Source organism: Phlebotomus papatasi, chromosome 3 (genome assembly GCF_024763615.1).
Source record: "Phlebotomus papatasi isolate M1 chromosome 3, Ppap_2.1, whole genome shotgun sequence".
Classification (NCBI taxonomy): domain Eukaryota; kingdom Metazoa; phylum Arthropoda; class Insecta; order Diptera; family Psychodidae; genus Phlebotomus; species Phlebotomus papatasi.
Genome location: NC_077224.1, coordinates 65,023,951 through 65,043,555, shown reverse-complemented (window position 1 = coordinate 65,043,555; position 19,605 = coordinate 65,023,951). Strand labels below are relative to the sequence as shown.

Here is a 19,605-nt window from a genome sequence, read left to right as displayed (position 1 = left end):
TCACTCTAAAACACAATTTTATCTACTGTGAAATATGTCTTGTGATATTTTTAACACCATATGCACCAAAGTGATACCATATGTTTTTCTCATCTTTCTCTTGGTCAATCAGGCAAGGAGATGATGGAAGCGTTGGACCTGTTTCCGATGCCAGAATGCACGAAACAATATCACACACATGCCTAAGCTCATCAGCTGAATATGAATTGGCACTAATTCTCAAGGAGCTTCGGTGGATTACAGATCAAGTAAGTGCCATCATGATTAAACCCTTATCACCACTAAATAAGCTAGTTTAAAACACCACACAAATTCCGTTATACCCCATCTGAATTCTGAATCCAAAATTTTCAACATTTAGAACTTTAAAATTAGATTCCAAACCAAATTGGTATGCATGGTATGCATACAGAGACATCTAATTCAATATTCACTTACAATCCTTCGAAACATATTCCCAGATCATCATCTTCTGCCAAATTGCTGACCAAAAGTCATTAAAAATATTAAACTAAACTGATTCACATTATATTTCAATACAATTTTTCAATTTCTCTAATGAAATAATCCTATAATCCACAACAGTACTGAGCTATAGCTTCAAAATTATATAAACTTTTAAAGTCGTTAAAAATATTGAATTGGAATTGAGGCAATTAAACTTTTCTTCCTTTGACTTTTATTGAGGAAGAATAAACTTTGCCTTGCAGAGCTTTCTTAGGCACCAACAAAACCTTAACTAGGCTGTATCAAATATTAGTAGAAGTCTCTTTAATTTATTATATAAATATTTAAAATTCAATTATTTATGTCCTAGTATTACTTTTCAGATAGGTTAGTTACTTTATCGCTTATTACCCCAAAAACATTATAAAAGTGTTAGTATTGTTATTACAATAAAAAAAACAATCAAGCCTTTCATTTTCCTCAATTTCGAACGGCTTTAAAATAAACTCACTTCTGTTTAAGTGTCACTTAGCAAGGCAAAACAGTTAAGAACAGTATCTCAGTATTTTCATTATTTCCACTACATTTCACTATTTTATTTTGAGATAGAATAATAGCACCGTTTTAGCGGGAAAACATTTTCACTGCTATGAAATAAAAAAAAAATTGAGGAGAATTCACTGATACTTTTTCCATAAAGTGCAAGCAGTCCTGGCGACTGTTCTCAATTTGTAGTTTTCAATCAAGTTCTCAATCTTATGGTTGCAAATCTTAACAAGTCGCTGGTGAGAGTCCAAATGTGTAATTTGTGTGTTTGAATCATTTTATATTCAAAATTTGATCTATTTGTTGATAAAAAGGTAGACTTGGCCCGCAAAATTTGATAAAAATTGATTTATAGCATTAATGCGAAAAATTAATGTGATTTTCTCTTTAATTTTTTAATGTGAAAAATATTTATGTTTTAGGTAAATTTGAACTTATTTTTGCAGGTCAAGTCCACTTCTTTATCAAATAATAGAAAAACCCCAAATATTAAGTGACTCAAAGACACAAATAACATATTTGGACGCTCACAAGAGACAATTAATGTGAATCACATTAAAATTTTAATGTGCAAGTGTGATAACGCCATTAGGCTTTTATATTTCTCTTATTTTAAGTTTTCTTATAATTCTTTCAACAAATATTCGTCAATTTCACATTCTTTGTAATCTGTAAAAGTTGTTGGTTTACCTTAATGTTTTTAATGAATGAAAACATCTGATTTCAAATTTAAGAACATACTAAATTTATGAAGCATAAAGTATAATATCATTTCAATTTAATATTTTTGTATTTAAAATCTTTCTGCAAAAAGTATAAGAGAAAGTATGTAAAAAAAAGAGATGGGAAAACGTCCAAAGTTTTGTCCGTTCCATGCTTTTTGGGTGCATACCGCTTTATTACCGGTTAAATTGATTGATAGATTACAAAAAAAAAAATCCGAAATAAGAAATTGCTTAGGAAAACTAGATTTTAGAATATTTTAGCATAAGTAACAAGCAAATGAATAAATAAAAAAGTAAATTCGAGAAAGAGGTAGATCATTTACGGGTACTATATCGACTCATGACCGATTAGGTCAAATGCATTCGGGTTCAGAATTTAAAGATCTTTCAAAAAATTCCGAACTTAAGCAAATCGTTTGACAAATAGGCGCTTAAAAGTGGTTAAACTTTGATTTTCGATAATTCGATACCGAAATGTTTTTCTAACATACATAAGTGTCCACGGATGAAAGAAATCTTAGGAGCCGTTATCGAATTAAACCAAAAAAACATGGTTTTGGTGGGAGTGGGAGGCAAAAATAGATAATTGTAGAGCGTGTGGCCTATTCGAAACATGTCAACCCAGTCGACGGCCACAACCCACCAATCCTAATCCTTTATTCCTTTGACACGCCCAACCCCTACCATCCCTATGGGTGCTGAAAGGTTGCTTTGGGGCTCTTACTGTTAGGTAAATGTCCTCAGTCTGCAGTGAGTGAGCATCAGTCGCCGTGGACGGTTCACTCTCATGAAGTGAAAAATGGGTGGCACCTTCAGTTCTCCAATTTCCCTCTAAGTTTGTATTCTTCTATTTAGGTGAGCCCCATCTGGGCTTACAAATTCAGAAGTGGGATCCCCAATCCCCAAAAGTGGATCGCGAAAAGAACAGTTGAATTAATTGTTACAGTTGTTGTGTTGAGACTTTAATTAATCTTGCATTGTGGTCGTGTGATGTGTAAAATCTAGTGATACAACGAGAACACAGAAGATAAAATGGAGCATTCCTGTCGAGGAAAGTCTGCAGATGACTGGGGAGTCCATGCGGGATCACTAAGCCAACGCGGAGGAGACATCGTATTGTGGAGCCAGGAGATTGTGGAGCCTTATAAGATAAGTGCGAGGAATTCTTCAAGGAAGTATTTGTGAGGATGGAGGTCTTAGTACAGAGAGATCATCGGAGAAAGATTTTCAGATAAGTCCATTTTAATTAAAATTTCTAGAAAAAGTTATTTATATTGAGCAATCGCAGATACAGTAACAGAGATAGCCATCGATAAATTCGTGCCCATTTCACAGAAACATATAGTTTACATCGAGAATTGGTTTTGAAGAATTGCAATACTATTAAATGTTTCATTTTTTATTAGCAAAGAAATTTTGGGGGGGATGATCTTCTATGTAAAGTGTTTAAACAATAATTAAATAACGTTTGAACGTGTTTTAATTTTATTAAAGATCTAAATCACAGCCACAAATGAAAAGTTCGTCAGTGATAATTTCGGATACAAGTCCTTCATAACTTCATTATTTAGTTGCATCTGTGTTATAGTCTTCAAAATCACTATTAGTCCCATTTTGATAGCTAATTATTTTCAGGACCCATGACCACATCTTTACGGAAACACATAGTGAATTAAATTTAGTAGAAAAGGTATAAATCTATATTTGAGACAACTATTTTAATAGATCAAACGCGAGTTTTTCATGATTTACCAAGAACAACGTTAAGTGCGCAACTCAGTAAATTTATGATCGAGATCAGAGGATGTTAGCAAAATAATTTAGAAGTCTGTAGGGTCGTATGCAAGCAAGTGATTTCATGGGATTACGTAGGTTAAATTAAAATATGAATTGAGTGAAAGTACTCTTCGGAACATTAGCAAATAATCTTTTCGCGGCGATCACTTAACACCCTGTCGATGACGAATAAATATCGGAAGATTTAAACGGTCATATGAAAAGCAAAGTATCATCTAGCAATAAGATTATAATATTTTGGATGAGAAATAGCAGAATTGTAAATGGAATTTAGAGGCTGTATTTATGAATGGTCTGTGAGATTGATGTGTGATAGAGGGCCCTCGAAAGTGTGTGTGAATGAGATTTTCCATTGCAGTTGTAAATTGAATCAAAATTGGGAATTTGAAGGAATTCGTATAGATTTGATCTTAGGAGAAACTATAATTTCAGTTGTATAGGCTACATAAGGTAAAGAGAAGGACACATTTTAAATTGAAGACGCGCCACAATTATGAATGTCAGAGGTTTATATTGATATCTATAAGTGATAAGACGTTTGATATTAAATACTTATCTTCAGAAAGTTTACGCGATCAAGGATCAATACCACATATGCTTCACGAACATTACCGCGATCACGGAATTGAAGGACATATTAAAATATTAAAAATTGGAATTCATAATGATAATGTTGAAATATAAGAAGAAAGGAAAGAAAATGATAAAGATGAGTAATCCATTTTCGAAAGTATGGGAATAACCCAAAAAAATGCTGGTAGAGAAGGGTACAAAGTTAGGTTTATGATAGGGGCTGTAAAATATTGAAATATTTTTGCAGACAAAGGGACCCGACACGTCGGCAAACTTAATGTTATATTGAAAGGATGCGTTAGAGGAAATGGTCTAAATGAGTTTTTCAATTGCTTAGACCCAAAAAGAAATGCGTCTGGGTTAAGGAACGAAAAACAACACCTCATTCAGGGATCATAAAATAAATGCAAAAGGATCGACAAGCAAATTGGGAAAACCCAAATGTGTTGCAAGGACCCATTAGTTCAAGCGCCTTATGGAAATGAAGTAATTAGGTTTTTCAAACAGACATACCGACAATGTTGCAATTTATCCTACAAAAAGGTTTTACAGTTTTACAATGCACCACTCATTAGGCGGGTCTTGGGATTTCCGGGATAGTCAGATACTCGGGTCGAAAACGTATCCCTTGCAATAAAACCCACATAAATAGATATGTGTAATGCTTTTAAAATGTATACAGCTGCATACCACATTTTTCACAAACTGTAAAATATATTAGACATCGGATAATTATTAACGAAACGAAGGATCTTCGAAAGAACATTATGTCGTGTCGCCATACCTAGAGAAATTTGAAAACTTTCCCAACCACATGCTCTTGGATCTGATCTCAATCAAAAAGGAATATTTTGGAATAAAAGGGGTAACTCAAAATTTAAGGAAGCGGATTTCAGATGGCAGATATATGATAGATAAATAAGACGGGTAATTCACGGTTATATAAGTCGAATTCAGTAACAATTAGATAGTATTTTGAAAAAGTCTTAATATTAATATAATCTCTTTAGAATTCTTAATACATACGGGAATACAGGGCTACGTAACATAAAGACACTAAATCGCGTGTAGATCTAGGTTGAATACGATAGGGAATATCATGAAACGTAACCATATCGACGCGACGCTTATTTTAGTCAACATTTGCGACATGGAAATTAACTTCAGTTGTACAACACTCGCGCAGAAAATATAGTAGTTTATTGATTGGGAAAGGCTTTGTCGAACCATCTACATCAACAGAAGATCGTAATTCGTTCAGGCGATATATGGAAATACTACAGATGGACTGTTCGTAGTTTGAAAATGACTCCTTAGAGACTGATAGATCATTATTGCGAGAGAAGGAATTATCTAAATGGGAGGAATAGGAACACGCTGTCATTCGGAACATTAATGGCCTTTACACACTATAATGAATGTTCGTCAATAGTTGCCATATTGAAGTAAATTGTTGATGCCAGAGAAAACTGTCAAAATTTCTTCAATAATGTAAAAGATAGATATCACTTTCTCTAGCGTGTGGATCTCATAACAGTCACTGAATGAATTCTTCGTTTTGAATTTTTTCAATCATAATTTGTTTACATGGCACAGTGAAATTACATGAAAAGGAAGTTTGTCCTGGATTTTACATGAAGAGAGAGAAAGAGGTGATCAAGTAGAGAACATGTATGATCTTCCACGAAGCTGGAGCAAATATACGAAACCTATTTGTAAGACCGTCGGGTTATGCTTACCGTGTTATGCAAGATAATAAAGTAACTAGAAATTGTTTTCCGGCAAAGATGCGTATGTCAATTGTACAGAAATGGCTTATCCAGGATAATCTAGGTTTCGAGAGATATAATATGTGATAGATGCGGATGGGTTAAATGTTAAAGAAATCCGAAAATTTTGGGAGTTATCTAAGAATATATCAATATGACGTGTAAGCAATCTAGCATCAAAGCATTTATTGCGGCATCTGAGGATTCATTAAATTAGACAGATCTTGAAGGAAAAGAAGGTTATTTTTGACGGTCGGTTTTAAAATAGTCAAAGGACTTTTACAGTATCTCGGGGATATCAAGTAAAACAGTTAATGTAAAGAGAATCCCGACGTCTATCGCATGTTGTAATTCAACTTAAAGTAAAGAAAGGAAAGTAAAGTCTAGTTCAAAATAAACGCGTTAATGCAGGATTCGGTGTTAAGAATTTCAAATCTGTGAATCAGTGATATTGTATTACACTTTATGGGATCAATATTTTTAGTATTCAGAAATCGAATCATATTAAAGGTACACATTTTTAGGATCACGGGATAATGAGGGAAAAACCTTTTTCTGCTGTCGAAAGTGCACAGGTAGAAAGTAGGACAACATATTCATTTAGGTTGACGGTTGAAATATTCAAAACTTTGAGTTGAAAGTTGTATCGCACGGATTCGCAAATAGATGGCGTTGTGTATGAAATAAACAAATTGTATGGAATCTAACAGGAGTATGAAGAAATAGTATGCTGTGTGTAAGGGTTTCACACATACGATGAGGTTTTAAGGAAGATGTTGTACGAAGTGATAACAGTCGTTACTATAACAAGAGATAGATGACATTATACGGACAGAAGTGTAATTATGAAAATTTTTGGACAACGTCGTATTGTGAATATAAACATAGCACAAACAAGATCATAATCGAGTTAGACATGAACCAAATACAACAACGTGTGCAGTAGGAAGTCTAAAACCAACATTATAGTAGAGTAATTCGCAACGCACAATAGTTTTTGTTTTGTAGGTGTGCTTTTGATGTTTCAATGAGAATGAGTGAGATCTAGATATGTTAATCTCTCTTACTTTCATATGAGATTTCGAAGGCATGTTTGCAGGACGGGGGTTATTGTGCTCTGGACCTAAGGGAACGGCATCAAGAAAATAATGGAATCTTCAACAGTGTTTATGTATGAAAAAAAAAATAGTACAGGGGACTCTTACAAGATTCGACTGTAATGTATGAAAGGAATAAACGAATATAAATGAAACGTATTTCATGAAATACTAGAAGAAAAACAGAATGGCAGGAGTACAGAAAGGCTGGAGTCAACGGGTTTTATCCGAGCAAAGGGACAATAAAACTCAACTCATCAATGACAGGCTATATATTATTATAAGTAGGACACGGTATTTAGGGGTATATTCGGAGAATAGGAGCGATACTTTATAAACTCTAAAACACACGGTCGGTAAATGTATCACATGATGAAAACGGTAATCATGGGATAGTGGTATGATCAGATTCCTAGGTCCAGAGGTACGATCCAATTACAACAAAGCGGACAGAATCTGGCCAGGAGTGTGATGCATACAATCACTACATCCCAAAGTTAGGGAACAGGGACCGAAAGCGCCGAACACACCGAGTTTGTTCCAGAGGGAGGAAAAGAAGACTTCACATTGGAAACCAACAGGAGCAGTATTCGACAGAGCGCACATTCTACACTACAGCGAACTTCTACTACACGGATGACATCTAATTTGAATGCAAGACAACAGAAATATAACCAGTAGGACCGTTAAAGGGTTCTTATCAGAGAATTGAACTACAACAGAAGAGATTCAACGAAGGAGTCGACTACACTAAAGACTGAAAATGTCAAGTTAATATGCGACAGGAGTTTCACGGGGTACAAAGGCATGGGGCAGTAGTATTCTGGATGCTGAAGATAATCGCGACAAAGAGTTTGTAAGGTAAAGTACCCTTTATTCGACCGGTTCCTCTATTCGACCGGTAGATTTATTTATTCAATTTAATTATATTTGCTATAATATTTTGTGTATGATCTAACATTAATAGGTCAATTATTCTTTAAATAATACGAATCAGTGACAAATTCATAGAAATTGATGAAATTCACCATCAAATATTCAAAAATTGACCCACCGGTCGAATAGAGGAACCCGGTCGAGTAAGGGTACTTTACCTTAACTAGAAATCACTGAAGTTGTTCACTTCAAAGACGTAATGCTCCCAATAGGTCACATTATTGGCAGGCTTCTACATGGATACTTCTGGTTGGATCAAAGGAAATTCAGTCAGAATAGCACCGAGGAATTTGATATTGGAGGAGTAATCAAAGTGATAAAACTGAACTGAGGTCAACGTCATGATCATGATCCAAAAGGAATTGCCATGAATATGCAGACAACAATACCAAAACAACAGAGCTCTGTGAAAGTAATTGTTAAAGGACAGTTGACGGATAAGTTAGCGTTGCAGATGTTTTTGAGGAAGTCAATCACAGAAACTTAGTGATTGGGAAAATGCCACAGGAAAGGACAAGATGTCCGTATACACAGGGGTACTGTGTGAGGAATGCGCATTGAGGAACGAGACTAGCTTGACCTACGTGGACTGTGGGTTTTCGGCCAGTGATGTGCGGAAGTGTCCACTCCCAATGCAGTGATTGGCTCCAACAGGTGCTGTGGGTTTTTGGCTCTTCACGGGTATTTTAGGCGATCTCCAAATCTCTAGAATGCCCACGTCAAAGAATGTGATTTGCCCAAACAGCTACTCTGTTGGCTCGCGCTTCTCACGGGCACTTTCTCAATCATTGAGTCCGGGGAGTGTCACCCCTACAAATGAAGTGAGTAGCTATAACACGTTCCCATGTTGTAGCTTCTCGCGGGGCCTCCATTTCTGGTCGGTGGCAGACCAGGTCACAGCGCCTAGTAGTTAATAGGACTGTGGGATTAAGCTTGCTTAATCATTCGATCCATGGTGATAAGTGGATTCGAGCGCTCTATGTAACACGGAACTTAAAGGTTAATTCGCCTTCCTGGTATACTGGATTCCTAGGTGTTGTGGTGCTATGGGCTAAAGGAGCAGGTTGGTAGCATACGGTCCTGGCCTGGGGCTCCTACCATTCACCACGCTGCCAAGGGACGGCAGCTTTGTCAGGATTGGCCGAATTGTAGAGCGTGTGGCCTATTCGAAACATGTCAACCCAGTCGACGGCCACAACCCACCAATCCTAATCCTTTATTCCTTTGACACGCCCAACCCCTACCATCCCTATGGGTGCTGAAAGGTTGCTTTGGGGCTCTTACTGTTAGGTAAATGTCCTCAGTCTGCAGTGAGTGAGCATCAGTCGCCGTGGACGGTTCACTCTCATGAAGTGAAAAATGGGTGGCACCTTCAGTTCTCCAATTTCCCTCTAAGTTTGTATTCTTCTATTTAGGTGAGCCCCATCTGGGCTTACATAATGTTGACTTATGTGAGGGTCATCGAAGACCGGAAGTTGATATAGTAATTCGAGGAGAGATGGACCACTTCACACCCTGCGCACGATCTCCACCTCATTTTGTTTATTTAAGCCCTTCAACATTCTAATCTAAAATAAAAGCTCCCAAATTACAGCTTTCTACATTGAAAATTGTGCGAGAAAATAGAAATTAAATTTTTGGGTGTCCAAAAAAATGGCCAAAAATTTTCATTTCTCCTTAAGAATACGTATATTTTTAGGTTGAGGAGAGATGGAACACAATAGTTTTGGCAACACTTTCGGGGTGAATTTCAGTCAATGTTCTGTAAAATCATTTCAAGTCAATCTCAGATATTATTTTCTCTAAATTTCTGGTAAGACTGACTTGATAAACTCCGTGGAACTGTGTGGAAATAAATTATTTATACTGAGAAATTAAAATAAACTCCAATAAATTCAATGAAACAGCATTCTTGTCTAAAACCAATTTTCTCTTATTCAAAATTCATAAAATAAAAAAAATACATTTTGCTAAAATTAGGGGTGTTCCAATGACAAACCAGTGAAATTCGTCTCCTTGAATGACTATATCTCTTACCGTTTAGCCTCTAGCCGTGCCACAAATTGAAAAAAATATATATAATTGCGCTCTCTCTTTAGTTCGAGCAGTAATACAGAGTTAGCTTTTGGTAATATTTCGGCCACGTTTGTTCTCATAGTTCCTTGCCCTTCCGGAATTCTTCCTAAGTCTTTTTCACATCCCTTTCGTCGAAGCGATATTTTATTATTTTTTGTTTTTTTTTTTTGCATTGTAAAATCTCTAGAATACACAAAGACTATAATTCATGGAAACGTGACAAACAAACGAAGTGGCCGAAATTACAATCTGGGCGAAATTGCAATCTGGCCGAAATTGCAATCTGGCCGAAATTTGACGCACTTCCCCTAACTCTTGAAAAAATCGATGAAAAATCAGAGCGCAGTATCTTCTTCTGAGATTACCTAAAATATTTTATGTAGGGGAAACTGGGGTACCACCGAACACGGGGTAGCACTGAAGGCAGCGATTTTTTAATTAGATATTAGACTTTAAAGAACGAGACCTGGATATGAATTCTGAGATGGTGAGTTTTTCATGTGAAAAATTCACGGCTCTGAGATCACCTTTAGAAAACATTTTGTCCAGCTTTCGTAAAAACTTTCATGTAAATTCTTAGATGCTGTAAGTGTTGCACGTGACATTTTTTTGTAAAAGTTTCACCAAACGCGTACAGGAAACGATCTAAAGTTTCTCACGTGAAAAACTTACGCATCTCAGTCAGAATTCATACCCTGGGTATGAATTCTGAGATGCGTGAGTTATTCACGTGAGAAATTCACGGCTCTGAAATCAGCTTTATTAACTCTTTGTGAAGCTTTCGTAAAAACTTTACTGTGCATTCTTAAGTACTGTAAGTGTTTCTCATGACAGTTCACATGAAAACTTAATGAAACTCTTACAAAAGACGATCTAAAAGCCGTGAGTTTCTCACGTGAAAAACTCACGCTTCTCAGAATTCATACCCTGAATAAGTTCATAGATACTACAGAGATGCTTGTCAACTAAAGAAATAATCCTCATAGTTCAAATAGCTTAGAAATAAAAATCATTGTTCGGTGCTACCCCATGTTCTGTCCCCTATGATTTTTAAGAACCTCGCTTTTAAATATTTTTTGGACAATTTTCAAGAAAACGTGATTATTTCTAGAATTTTAAATATTTGTAGAATAACTTTTTACCTTTCCAACGGATATCCGGGCATAATATTCTGTTTACTGGAACCGGAGATATGGGCAATAATATAAGATAAAGCAGAAAAAATACAAGAAAAAAGTAAATCCTCAGAATTGTGATTTTTTCGTATTGTGGAGAAAACATTTTCTGTCGCAAAATATGCAGTTTTTGGCAAATTTACTGTATGCAAAAAAGAAACATCTTCTCGGATTCTTTTCTACTATTTATTGCACTATTTTTGCATTTTGGGAAAGTCATGAAGAATACGGTAACAGTTTTGGATAGTGCAAGAATTCAAGATTGATGATCCATTTGCATGGATAGTATCAAAAAGAAAAGACAAGTGTTTTTAGAACAATATTTTTACATTGAATTTCATTTATTTTGCTACTATGCAAATTCGAAATTGATATCAATGCAGTATCAAGAGTTGATTGAAAGGCTTGATTGAAAGAAATGCCTTTTGGGAAATATTCACTTCTTCTCAGGAGGTGACCTAATTTCCTTTGTACATCCCAATGATTTCCTCGTCTGTCTCTAGAGGATTCTCTGCTATTTGAGCCAAGAAAGTACAACAAAGGAAAAAAAGTATACGTTTCAAATGCCGAAATTTGAAATTGATTTAAATCGTGAGTGTATCTTTTGTATATATATGAACTTGAGAAGATATTTTGTGAATTGGTAAACATATTTCTTAAGCAATTTACAGAGTAAACAAATATGGGTTGGCATGACTTTCGTGTTCGGAATACTAAAATATTAAATGTGCCTAACTTGAAAATCCATTTTCAGCTTCGCAAAGAAGATGAAAACTCGGACGTAACTAGAGACTGGAAATTTGCTGCAATGGTAGTTGACCGATTGTGCCTTATAATTTTCACATTATTCACCTTAATTGCTACACTAGCTGTCCTGTTTTCAGCACCTCACTTCATTTTCTCGTAACCATACAAAAATTTTATTAGATCAATTCTTATATTGCTTTCCCTGACTTAGAGAAAAAAAAGACAAAGGAAACATCTCACATCGTAGATTTATTCGAAGAATTTTATGCCAAAAAGAATTTCCCCATTTTTGATACATTAAAAAAAAAATAATGTGAAAAATAAACAAAAAAAAAGAGAAAACAACATTGAAAAATTTCTGCGATGAATATCAAATAAGTAATTTAGGAAAAAAGTACACCTTGAGTTGACAACAAAACGAAGACCTTCAAGAAAGTGTGACTGATAAAGTAAATAAAGAAAAAAAGATTCTTTTTTACAAAAAAATAAGAAATTCGAAAAAATAAACTCACAGTGCTATGTTAATCAAATAGTGAGAAGGACAAAAGAAAAGCCACACTACTTCTAAGGACAATTGTAGACACATTTCAATTACTAAAATTTATTATCTCTAGTAAATCGATATATATCCAAATATTTCCATTAACTAATAAAATTGCAATATTACTAAAGAAAAAAACTGGAGGAAATTTAGAGAAAGGAAACTTTCTGTTATCACAATGTGCCATTGAAAATTTAGATTTATTAAATAAAAGAAAATAAAACAAGGTGAAATATACTAGGAAACCGTTCTTGTGAAGAACTTTCCAAATAGCGATGGCTTATTTGGTCAAAAAAAGATAAATTATATATATATCAGAGCTCATGTTAAAGGTTGTTTTACATATTCAAGAATGAAAGTCTAACAAAAAATAAAAAGAAAACCGGAGATTCATTTGCCATGTCAATATGAAGTCTCCTAAATCTGATCAAAAGAAAACGTGAAAATTAAACGAAAATCGAAAAATCTTCGTAGGATATAACAAATATTAACCCTACAGAAAAGGTAAATAGTCAAACAAGGATGTTAATTAAAAGAGTAACATAAAAAAACAATAACAGAAAGAAACATGGAATAACTTATGATTACGAAAAAACATTTAGATCAAATACAATAATACATAAACTAAACAGAAGTCATATTTATAGCCACTCTCTGAAAATGAAAAAAATATCATTCTAATTAAAAAAAAAATCTAGGAAAATATTTTAAATAATTGGATTGATACCAATTCTTAAGAAAAAAAAGAACGCATAATCATAGCGAGTTTTGTACCTTAAGTAAAATATTACTTAGTTTGTAATAAAAAGGAATAACTTTTCGATACTAGCGGCTTTGTTAACACATTCAATAAGAATTTTTCAAAATCAATATAATTAAATATCATTGAAGCATTATTCGCATGAAATTAAACAATTAAGAATGGTAAATATTTTAGTCGTGTAGTATTATTTGATTGGCTAGAGCTTTAAAGCGTTTAAAACATTGAAATCTTTAGCTAATCATGAATAGAATACGAATCACAAGAAAGTATTTGCCCGGAAACCCGGGATTTCCAAGGGTTACGCGAAACATCAAATCGAATACATTAAAAGTATTTGGATAACTAAAAAATTCTAAAAAAAAAATATTCCCACAGCCTGAAGAATAAAGAACGTATTCGTTAAATTCAAGATTCAAAAGTATTCGGAAACCGAGGAAACCCGAGAATCGTGAGAATTTATTCCCGAGACCTGAGAATCCCAATTCGTGTAATTCAAGAATACTGGAAATTTTTTAGTGAATCCCATAAACACTTCAAAAGTATTCGTAAAATAGAAGAATCCCAAGAAAGTATCTGCAAATCCCAAGAGCGTTAAAACAACATTTGCGAATACTAGGAATATTTCTGAAGTATTCGCGAATCCCAAGAAAGCTTCAAAACCATTCGCCAAACCTGAGAACATAAAAAAGTATTTGCGAATTCCACAACATTTAAAAAGTATTTGTAAATCTCAAAAATTCTTGAAAAGTATTCCCGTAACTCGAGAATCCCAATAATATTTAAAAGTTATTTGCGAAACTCAATAATGCCAAGGGAGTATTTGCGAATCCCAAAAAATATTTAAAAATAATTCGCGAAACACGACAATTCCAAGAGACTATTTGCCAATCCCAAGAATACTTTAAAAATATACAAGAATATTCAAGAATATTTTAAAAGTATTCGTGAAATCCGATAATTCCAAGAGAGTATTTACGCATCCAATGAATACTTGAAAAGTATTCCCGTAAATAATGAATTCCAAGAATATTTAAAAATTATTTGCGAATCCCAAGAATACTTTAAAAATTCTTCGCGAAACCCTACAATTCCAAGAGACTATTTGCGAATCCCAAGAATACTTTAAAAGTGTACAAGAATAATCGAGAATATTTTAAAAGTATTCGTGAAATTCGATAATTCCAAGAGAGTATTTACGCATCCAATGAATACTTGAAAAGTATTCCCGTAATTCAAGAATTACAAGAATATTGAAAAATATTTGCGAATCCCAAGAATACTTTAAAAATTATTCGTGAAACCCGACAATTCCAAGAGAATATTTGCGAATCTCAAGAATACTTTAAAAGTATACAAGAATATTCAAGAATATTTTAAAAATATTCGTGAAATCCGAAAATTCCAAGAGAATATTTACGCATCCAACAAATACTTGAAAAGTATTCCCGTAAATAATGAATTCCAAGAATATTTAAAAATTATTTGCGAATCCCAAGAATACTTTAAAAATTATTTGCGAAACCCGACAATTCCAAGAGAGTATTTGCGAATCCCAAGAATGCTTTAAAAGTATTCAAGAATATTTTAAAAATATTCGTGAAATCCGATAATTCCAAGATAGTATTTGTGCATTCCATGAATACTTGAAAGTATTCCCATAATTCGAAAATCCCAAGAATATTCAAAAATTATTTGCGAATCCCAAGAACACTTTAAAAGTATTCGCGAAGCCCTAGAATCTCTTAAAACTACTTGGAGAGTATTCGCGAATCCCAAAAATGCCCAAAATACTTGAAGGGTATTCGAAATCCAGAATTCTATTTTAATGAAGTATTTAAATGAGCAACTCCTTGACTCAAAGGAACTAAAATATTTGAATGGACTAAATATTTAATTCCATGTGGATAATGCTTAAGGCTACAAGATAAGTTTGCAAATATTTTGGGAAAGAAGTAAAATTTTCAGGTAAACGTCTTATTAAATTCAATAGGAAATTTGATAGAGAAAATACTTTAAAATATCATAGTTAGAGATTCGAATGGTATATAGTCCGCTTAAATTGAGCTTATACATGTTTCAGATTTTTTAATTCATAATTTTAACGAAAATTCAATTAAGGAATTATTATTTTTCTTCTTATTAGACTTTCATGTAACTCACACAGTGTTTTCCAGAATTTAATATTCGGAATATTTATTTTATTATATATTTTTTGAGTAATATTAGAACAATGCAATGACATTTTATGATTGCCATGTATTTTTAGAATGCTTAAAAATTGATTTTTAATGGAAATTACAATGATTTTGTCGACATGAGCAATAAGAACAAATTAATTTTGTTCAAATAAAAAAGAAATGTGAAAAAAATGTATAAAATTCACGTGATATAGGCCATCAAAATTTGAGGTAAACTTAAACAATTTATGGGAGTTAAACTTCCAAATGGAATGCAGTCAAAGAGGAAATGAAATACCACAAAATAGAACAGTAGAGCATATAGAAAAAGTTATGTGAGCCTGAGGAGAAATTTGAACGTGCAAAACATTGTGGTAACAATATCAAAATGTACAGAACAATTTACTTACAGAAAAAAATTACCCTTGACGCACACAATGAGAAAGTGAAAGAGTTAATTCAGTGAGATGCAAATGAAGAAAAAAAATGATACAATAATGAAAGAACTACCAATAATAGTTTAATATTACAAATTTAGTGATAGAGCGTAATATTTTATAGTGATGGAAGAAAAAACAGAAAGAAGTGAAAGTAAATAAGAAATAGAGAAAAAACGATTATTCATATATTATACAAAAAGAAATGAGAAGAAATTTAGAAGATAATTCATATTGTTACGTCACGTAAATGCTGTGATATGACTTTTTATAATGGTGAAGAAAAAAAGATGCATTAAAAATGATTGTTAAAACAATGAATAAAACAAAATCGCAAAAAACTTGTTGATTTTATTAGAAAAATAATTATCCACAGAAAAAAATTACACAATAACTAAAAAAATGTGAGGATAAAATAAATATGAAAAGAGGCACGATTGCGATAATACTTATAATTTATTTAAAAGTTTTCATTTCATAAACCTTCTACACATCATCAGCATGGACACAATTTATTTTTTGTCAAAACCAAATGAAAATCATTTAAAAGAATTCTTCTTAAAAAGAACATTTCAAAAAAAAACTTCTAACAATTAAAAAAAACAGCATCACCGTTAATATCCAGCAATTAAAAAAAAGAACTTTTAAATTAAGAAACGAACATATTGAATGAAGTTTACAGTATCAAAGTAATTAAAAAAAACTATATATAAATTAAATAAAACATCATGAGTAAATTGCAAGTAAATAAATATTATATCATAAACATAAATTAAAAATATCATTAAAAACTAAAATAAAAAAAAATCGTAGTTCTAAATCTGTATAAAAAAAAAGATTTAATACTAAGTAGATTAACATTAATCGTAAGATTTAATAAAACGAAAAGAGCATAATAAATTAGTGAAATGGTAAATTTATAATTAAAACAAAATGAAGATACTGTAAATTTACTTCAATATTCGAGGTAATAAAGTATATTTATAAAGTATTATACACACCCTAATATTTACACCGTATAACTAAATTTGTCAAAAAATACCCTATTTAGGTGGCTGACTAACATTTTCTATAAACATATTACCGAATTCCTAATTATAATTCAAATGAAAGAAAAGAAATAAAAATATACTACGGTCTTCCTAAGATGATAACCATCATTTAACGAAAGATAGAATATATTCTATTTTCATTTATTCTCTAGGTTCATTTATTTTGAAATTAAAGTTACCAAATTATTGTTTTTTTTAAATTTATTTTACTAATCTAAAATTTTTGATTGAAATTTAGCGAAAGCATAGATTTCTCTTTTTATTCCAAACGCAATGTTCGTTAATTCTTTCGTCAAGTTTGATTTTTTTGTTACAAAATGCAAACTAAACTAAAGGACTATCAAATACTCAATGCAATACCTTAATAAAATAAAATCCTATAGAACACTATTTAAAGAAAAGTATGAATAAAACTATTTCCAGAAAAAAAACTAATGACATTTTTGTTGCAACAACGAACTTAACGATAATTTCATGGGTATTTTCGTTATTTTTACAAATATAGTTAAAGAAAAAATTCTCAGTATTTGGAAATTTTATTAAGAAAAAAAAAAACGTATTACAAAATAACTGATCCCGAATTGAGGTTTCTTAACTTTTTATTATAAAGTAAAATTAAAGAATTTTTGAAAACAAAACGAAAAATATACTAAGCTTCAAAAACCTTTCACGTAATGATCCCATAACTAAACTAGAATTCTCTATTATCACTAACTATACAACTTTACACACTTTTCACACACATTTACACATTTTAATCACCTTCTTCACCCAATTCCCGCGAAAAAAATAGATTACTACCTTCGCTAACATACCTTCAAAAAGTTACACATGAAAGAAATGAATAATCAGTAAATTGACTAATTCTTAAATTTTAATAATAAAATATTTAAACAAAAAAAGGGGATGATTGACGATTAAAAATAAATATTGGCTAATGTACATTGCCAAAAAGAGAGTAAAGCAAATATATCTAAATAAAATATAATAAAAAGAGAGAACAAGTTATTTAAAAAAAAAACAAGTATAACACGTAATAAAGAAAAAAAAGTTGAAAGTGTTCATGATTGAATTTATTGTTACATACATTTACATTAAACATATTAAACATAAAAATTTGCAAATCAGCAAGAAATGAACTCAAAATGCTTTCAAAATGACGTTACACGATTTTACCACACGAAGAACTTAGGTGATACTTTAGTTCGAAAAAAAAAACAAATTTAATAGCTAATTATATGAGCAAGTGAGAGAGCAATTTTATCTGTTTAATGTTTTTATGTTGTTCCCCTCGTAAAAGAAAAAAAAAAACAACCAACAACTCTCAATGCACTGAACGACACCAATTTTGTTGAGAACTTACACACTTGGTATAAAAAAAAGTATAACAGAATTACACACAAACTAATGCAGTGCAAAAGATTTCTTGTGAAACATTTTACTAAAATAAAAAGTGCTGAACACAGCGAATAAAAAAAATGAAATACGGTATAATTTTGAAATGTTACATTTATTGTAATGCAATTTGAAGATGATGAAAAATATTTTGTGTTTTGAACATGTTTGTAAAATGTTATTTGAGAATGAAGAAGAACTTTAATAAAATTGATAATTCATTAAACGAATTTCATCGGTTTTATTTTTTTTTAATTCCGCTCACGAATATTAATCAATCATCGTCAGGAAGAGGTTTGAAAAAGTGAATTAATTCCAAATTCGGTTTCCTTTCAATGCAAAAAAACATCTCAGTGAAAAGGGGATGTCATCGATAAGATTGGTAGACAAGTTTATTGAAACTTCAAATCTTTAAGATTTTGAACATTGGATTCAGAATGAATAAGTGGAATAGTAAGTTTTAATAATTTATTTGATTTATTAATTGACTGAATTGGTAAGTATTTTGGTAAAAGTCGTAAATAAAAATGAAAAATATTAAGTTATGTAGTGAAATTAATAGTAGTAATAAAATATTGGCTATGGGAAAATTAGGAAGTTGTATGTGGACCATTATATTTTATTCCATAATAATGATAATTACCCAGTAATTCCATTATCATTATTAATCGAGTCGAGAAGTCTCATGGTATTAGTCAGTCCCAAGGGATTGTCCAAAAGCACCGATTTAGTTCTAAATATTAGCACTAAATACGCGTGGAGATTCCTTACCGTGCTCTCATTCCATTAAATAACTAATTTCTTTTTAAATTTATTTATTAATAAATGCTATCATAATTATTTTATTCTGCTGTTTCAGGACAAAATTGTCCTTCCGATGAGCGTCGATGAGGTGATTTAATCCTAAATTAAAACACTCAAGGTTCCAGAGCTCTCGACACTATATCGTTTCTTCTTCAGTGGGTCTTGGTTAGTCTATTATCTTGGATATTGTCACTATATTTGTCTCAATTTACACTGATCAGATTGGAAACAACAGTTGGGAGCTATTAATGAAATAATCACAAAAATTATCACTAACAATTTTTCTGTCTTTTTTCTCTGCAAAACGGCTTGGTACTCCTCCAAGTAGTACCAATCCTGACCAGTGTAAATTTAGACAAAAATAGTACAAAATATCCAAGATAATAGACTAACCAAGAACCACTGAAGAAGACACGATATAATGTCGAAAGCTCTGGAACCTTGAGTGTTTTAATTTTGGATTAAACCACCTCACCGACGCTCAGCGGAAGAAAAATTTTGTCCTGAAACAGCAGAATAGAAGTCTCAGCGTCGGTTTCACCTACCAC

At 32.3% G+C, this 19,605-nt stretch overlaps 1 protein-coding gene across 8 annotated transcripts in view; it reads left to right on the top strand.

The window, feature by feature from the left end:
- LOC129808097 (neuronal acetylcholine receptor subunit alpha-7) overlaps positions 1-18,483 on the top strand; it is a 110,242-nt gene extending 91,759 nt beyond the window's left edge. For all 8 annotated transcript variants that reach the window (XM_055857806.1, XM_055857801.1, XM_055857803.1 and 5 more), the window contains 2 exons: positions 113-248; positions 11,896-18,483. In XM_055857806.1, coding sequence (XP_055713781.1) covers positions 113-248; positions 11,896-12,048 — 289 coding nt within the window. In that variant the 3' untranslated portion in view covers positions 12,049-18,483. The remainder of the gene's footprint in view (positions 1-112; positions 249-11,895) is intronic.
- Positions 18,484-19,605: the final 1,122 nt, after the last annotated feature.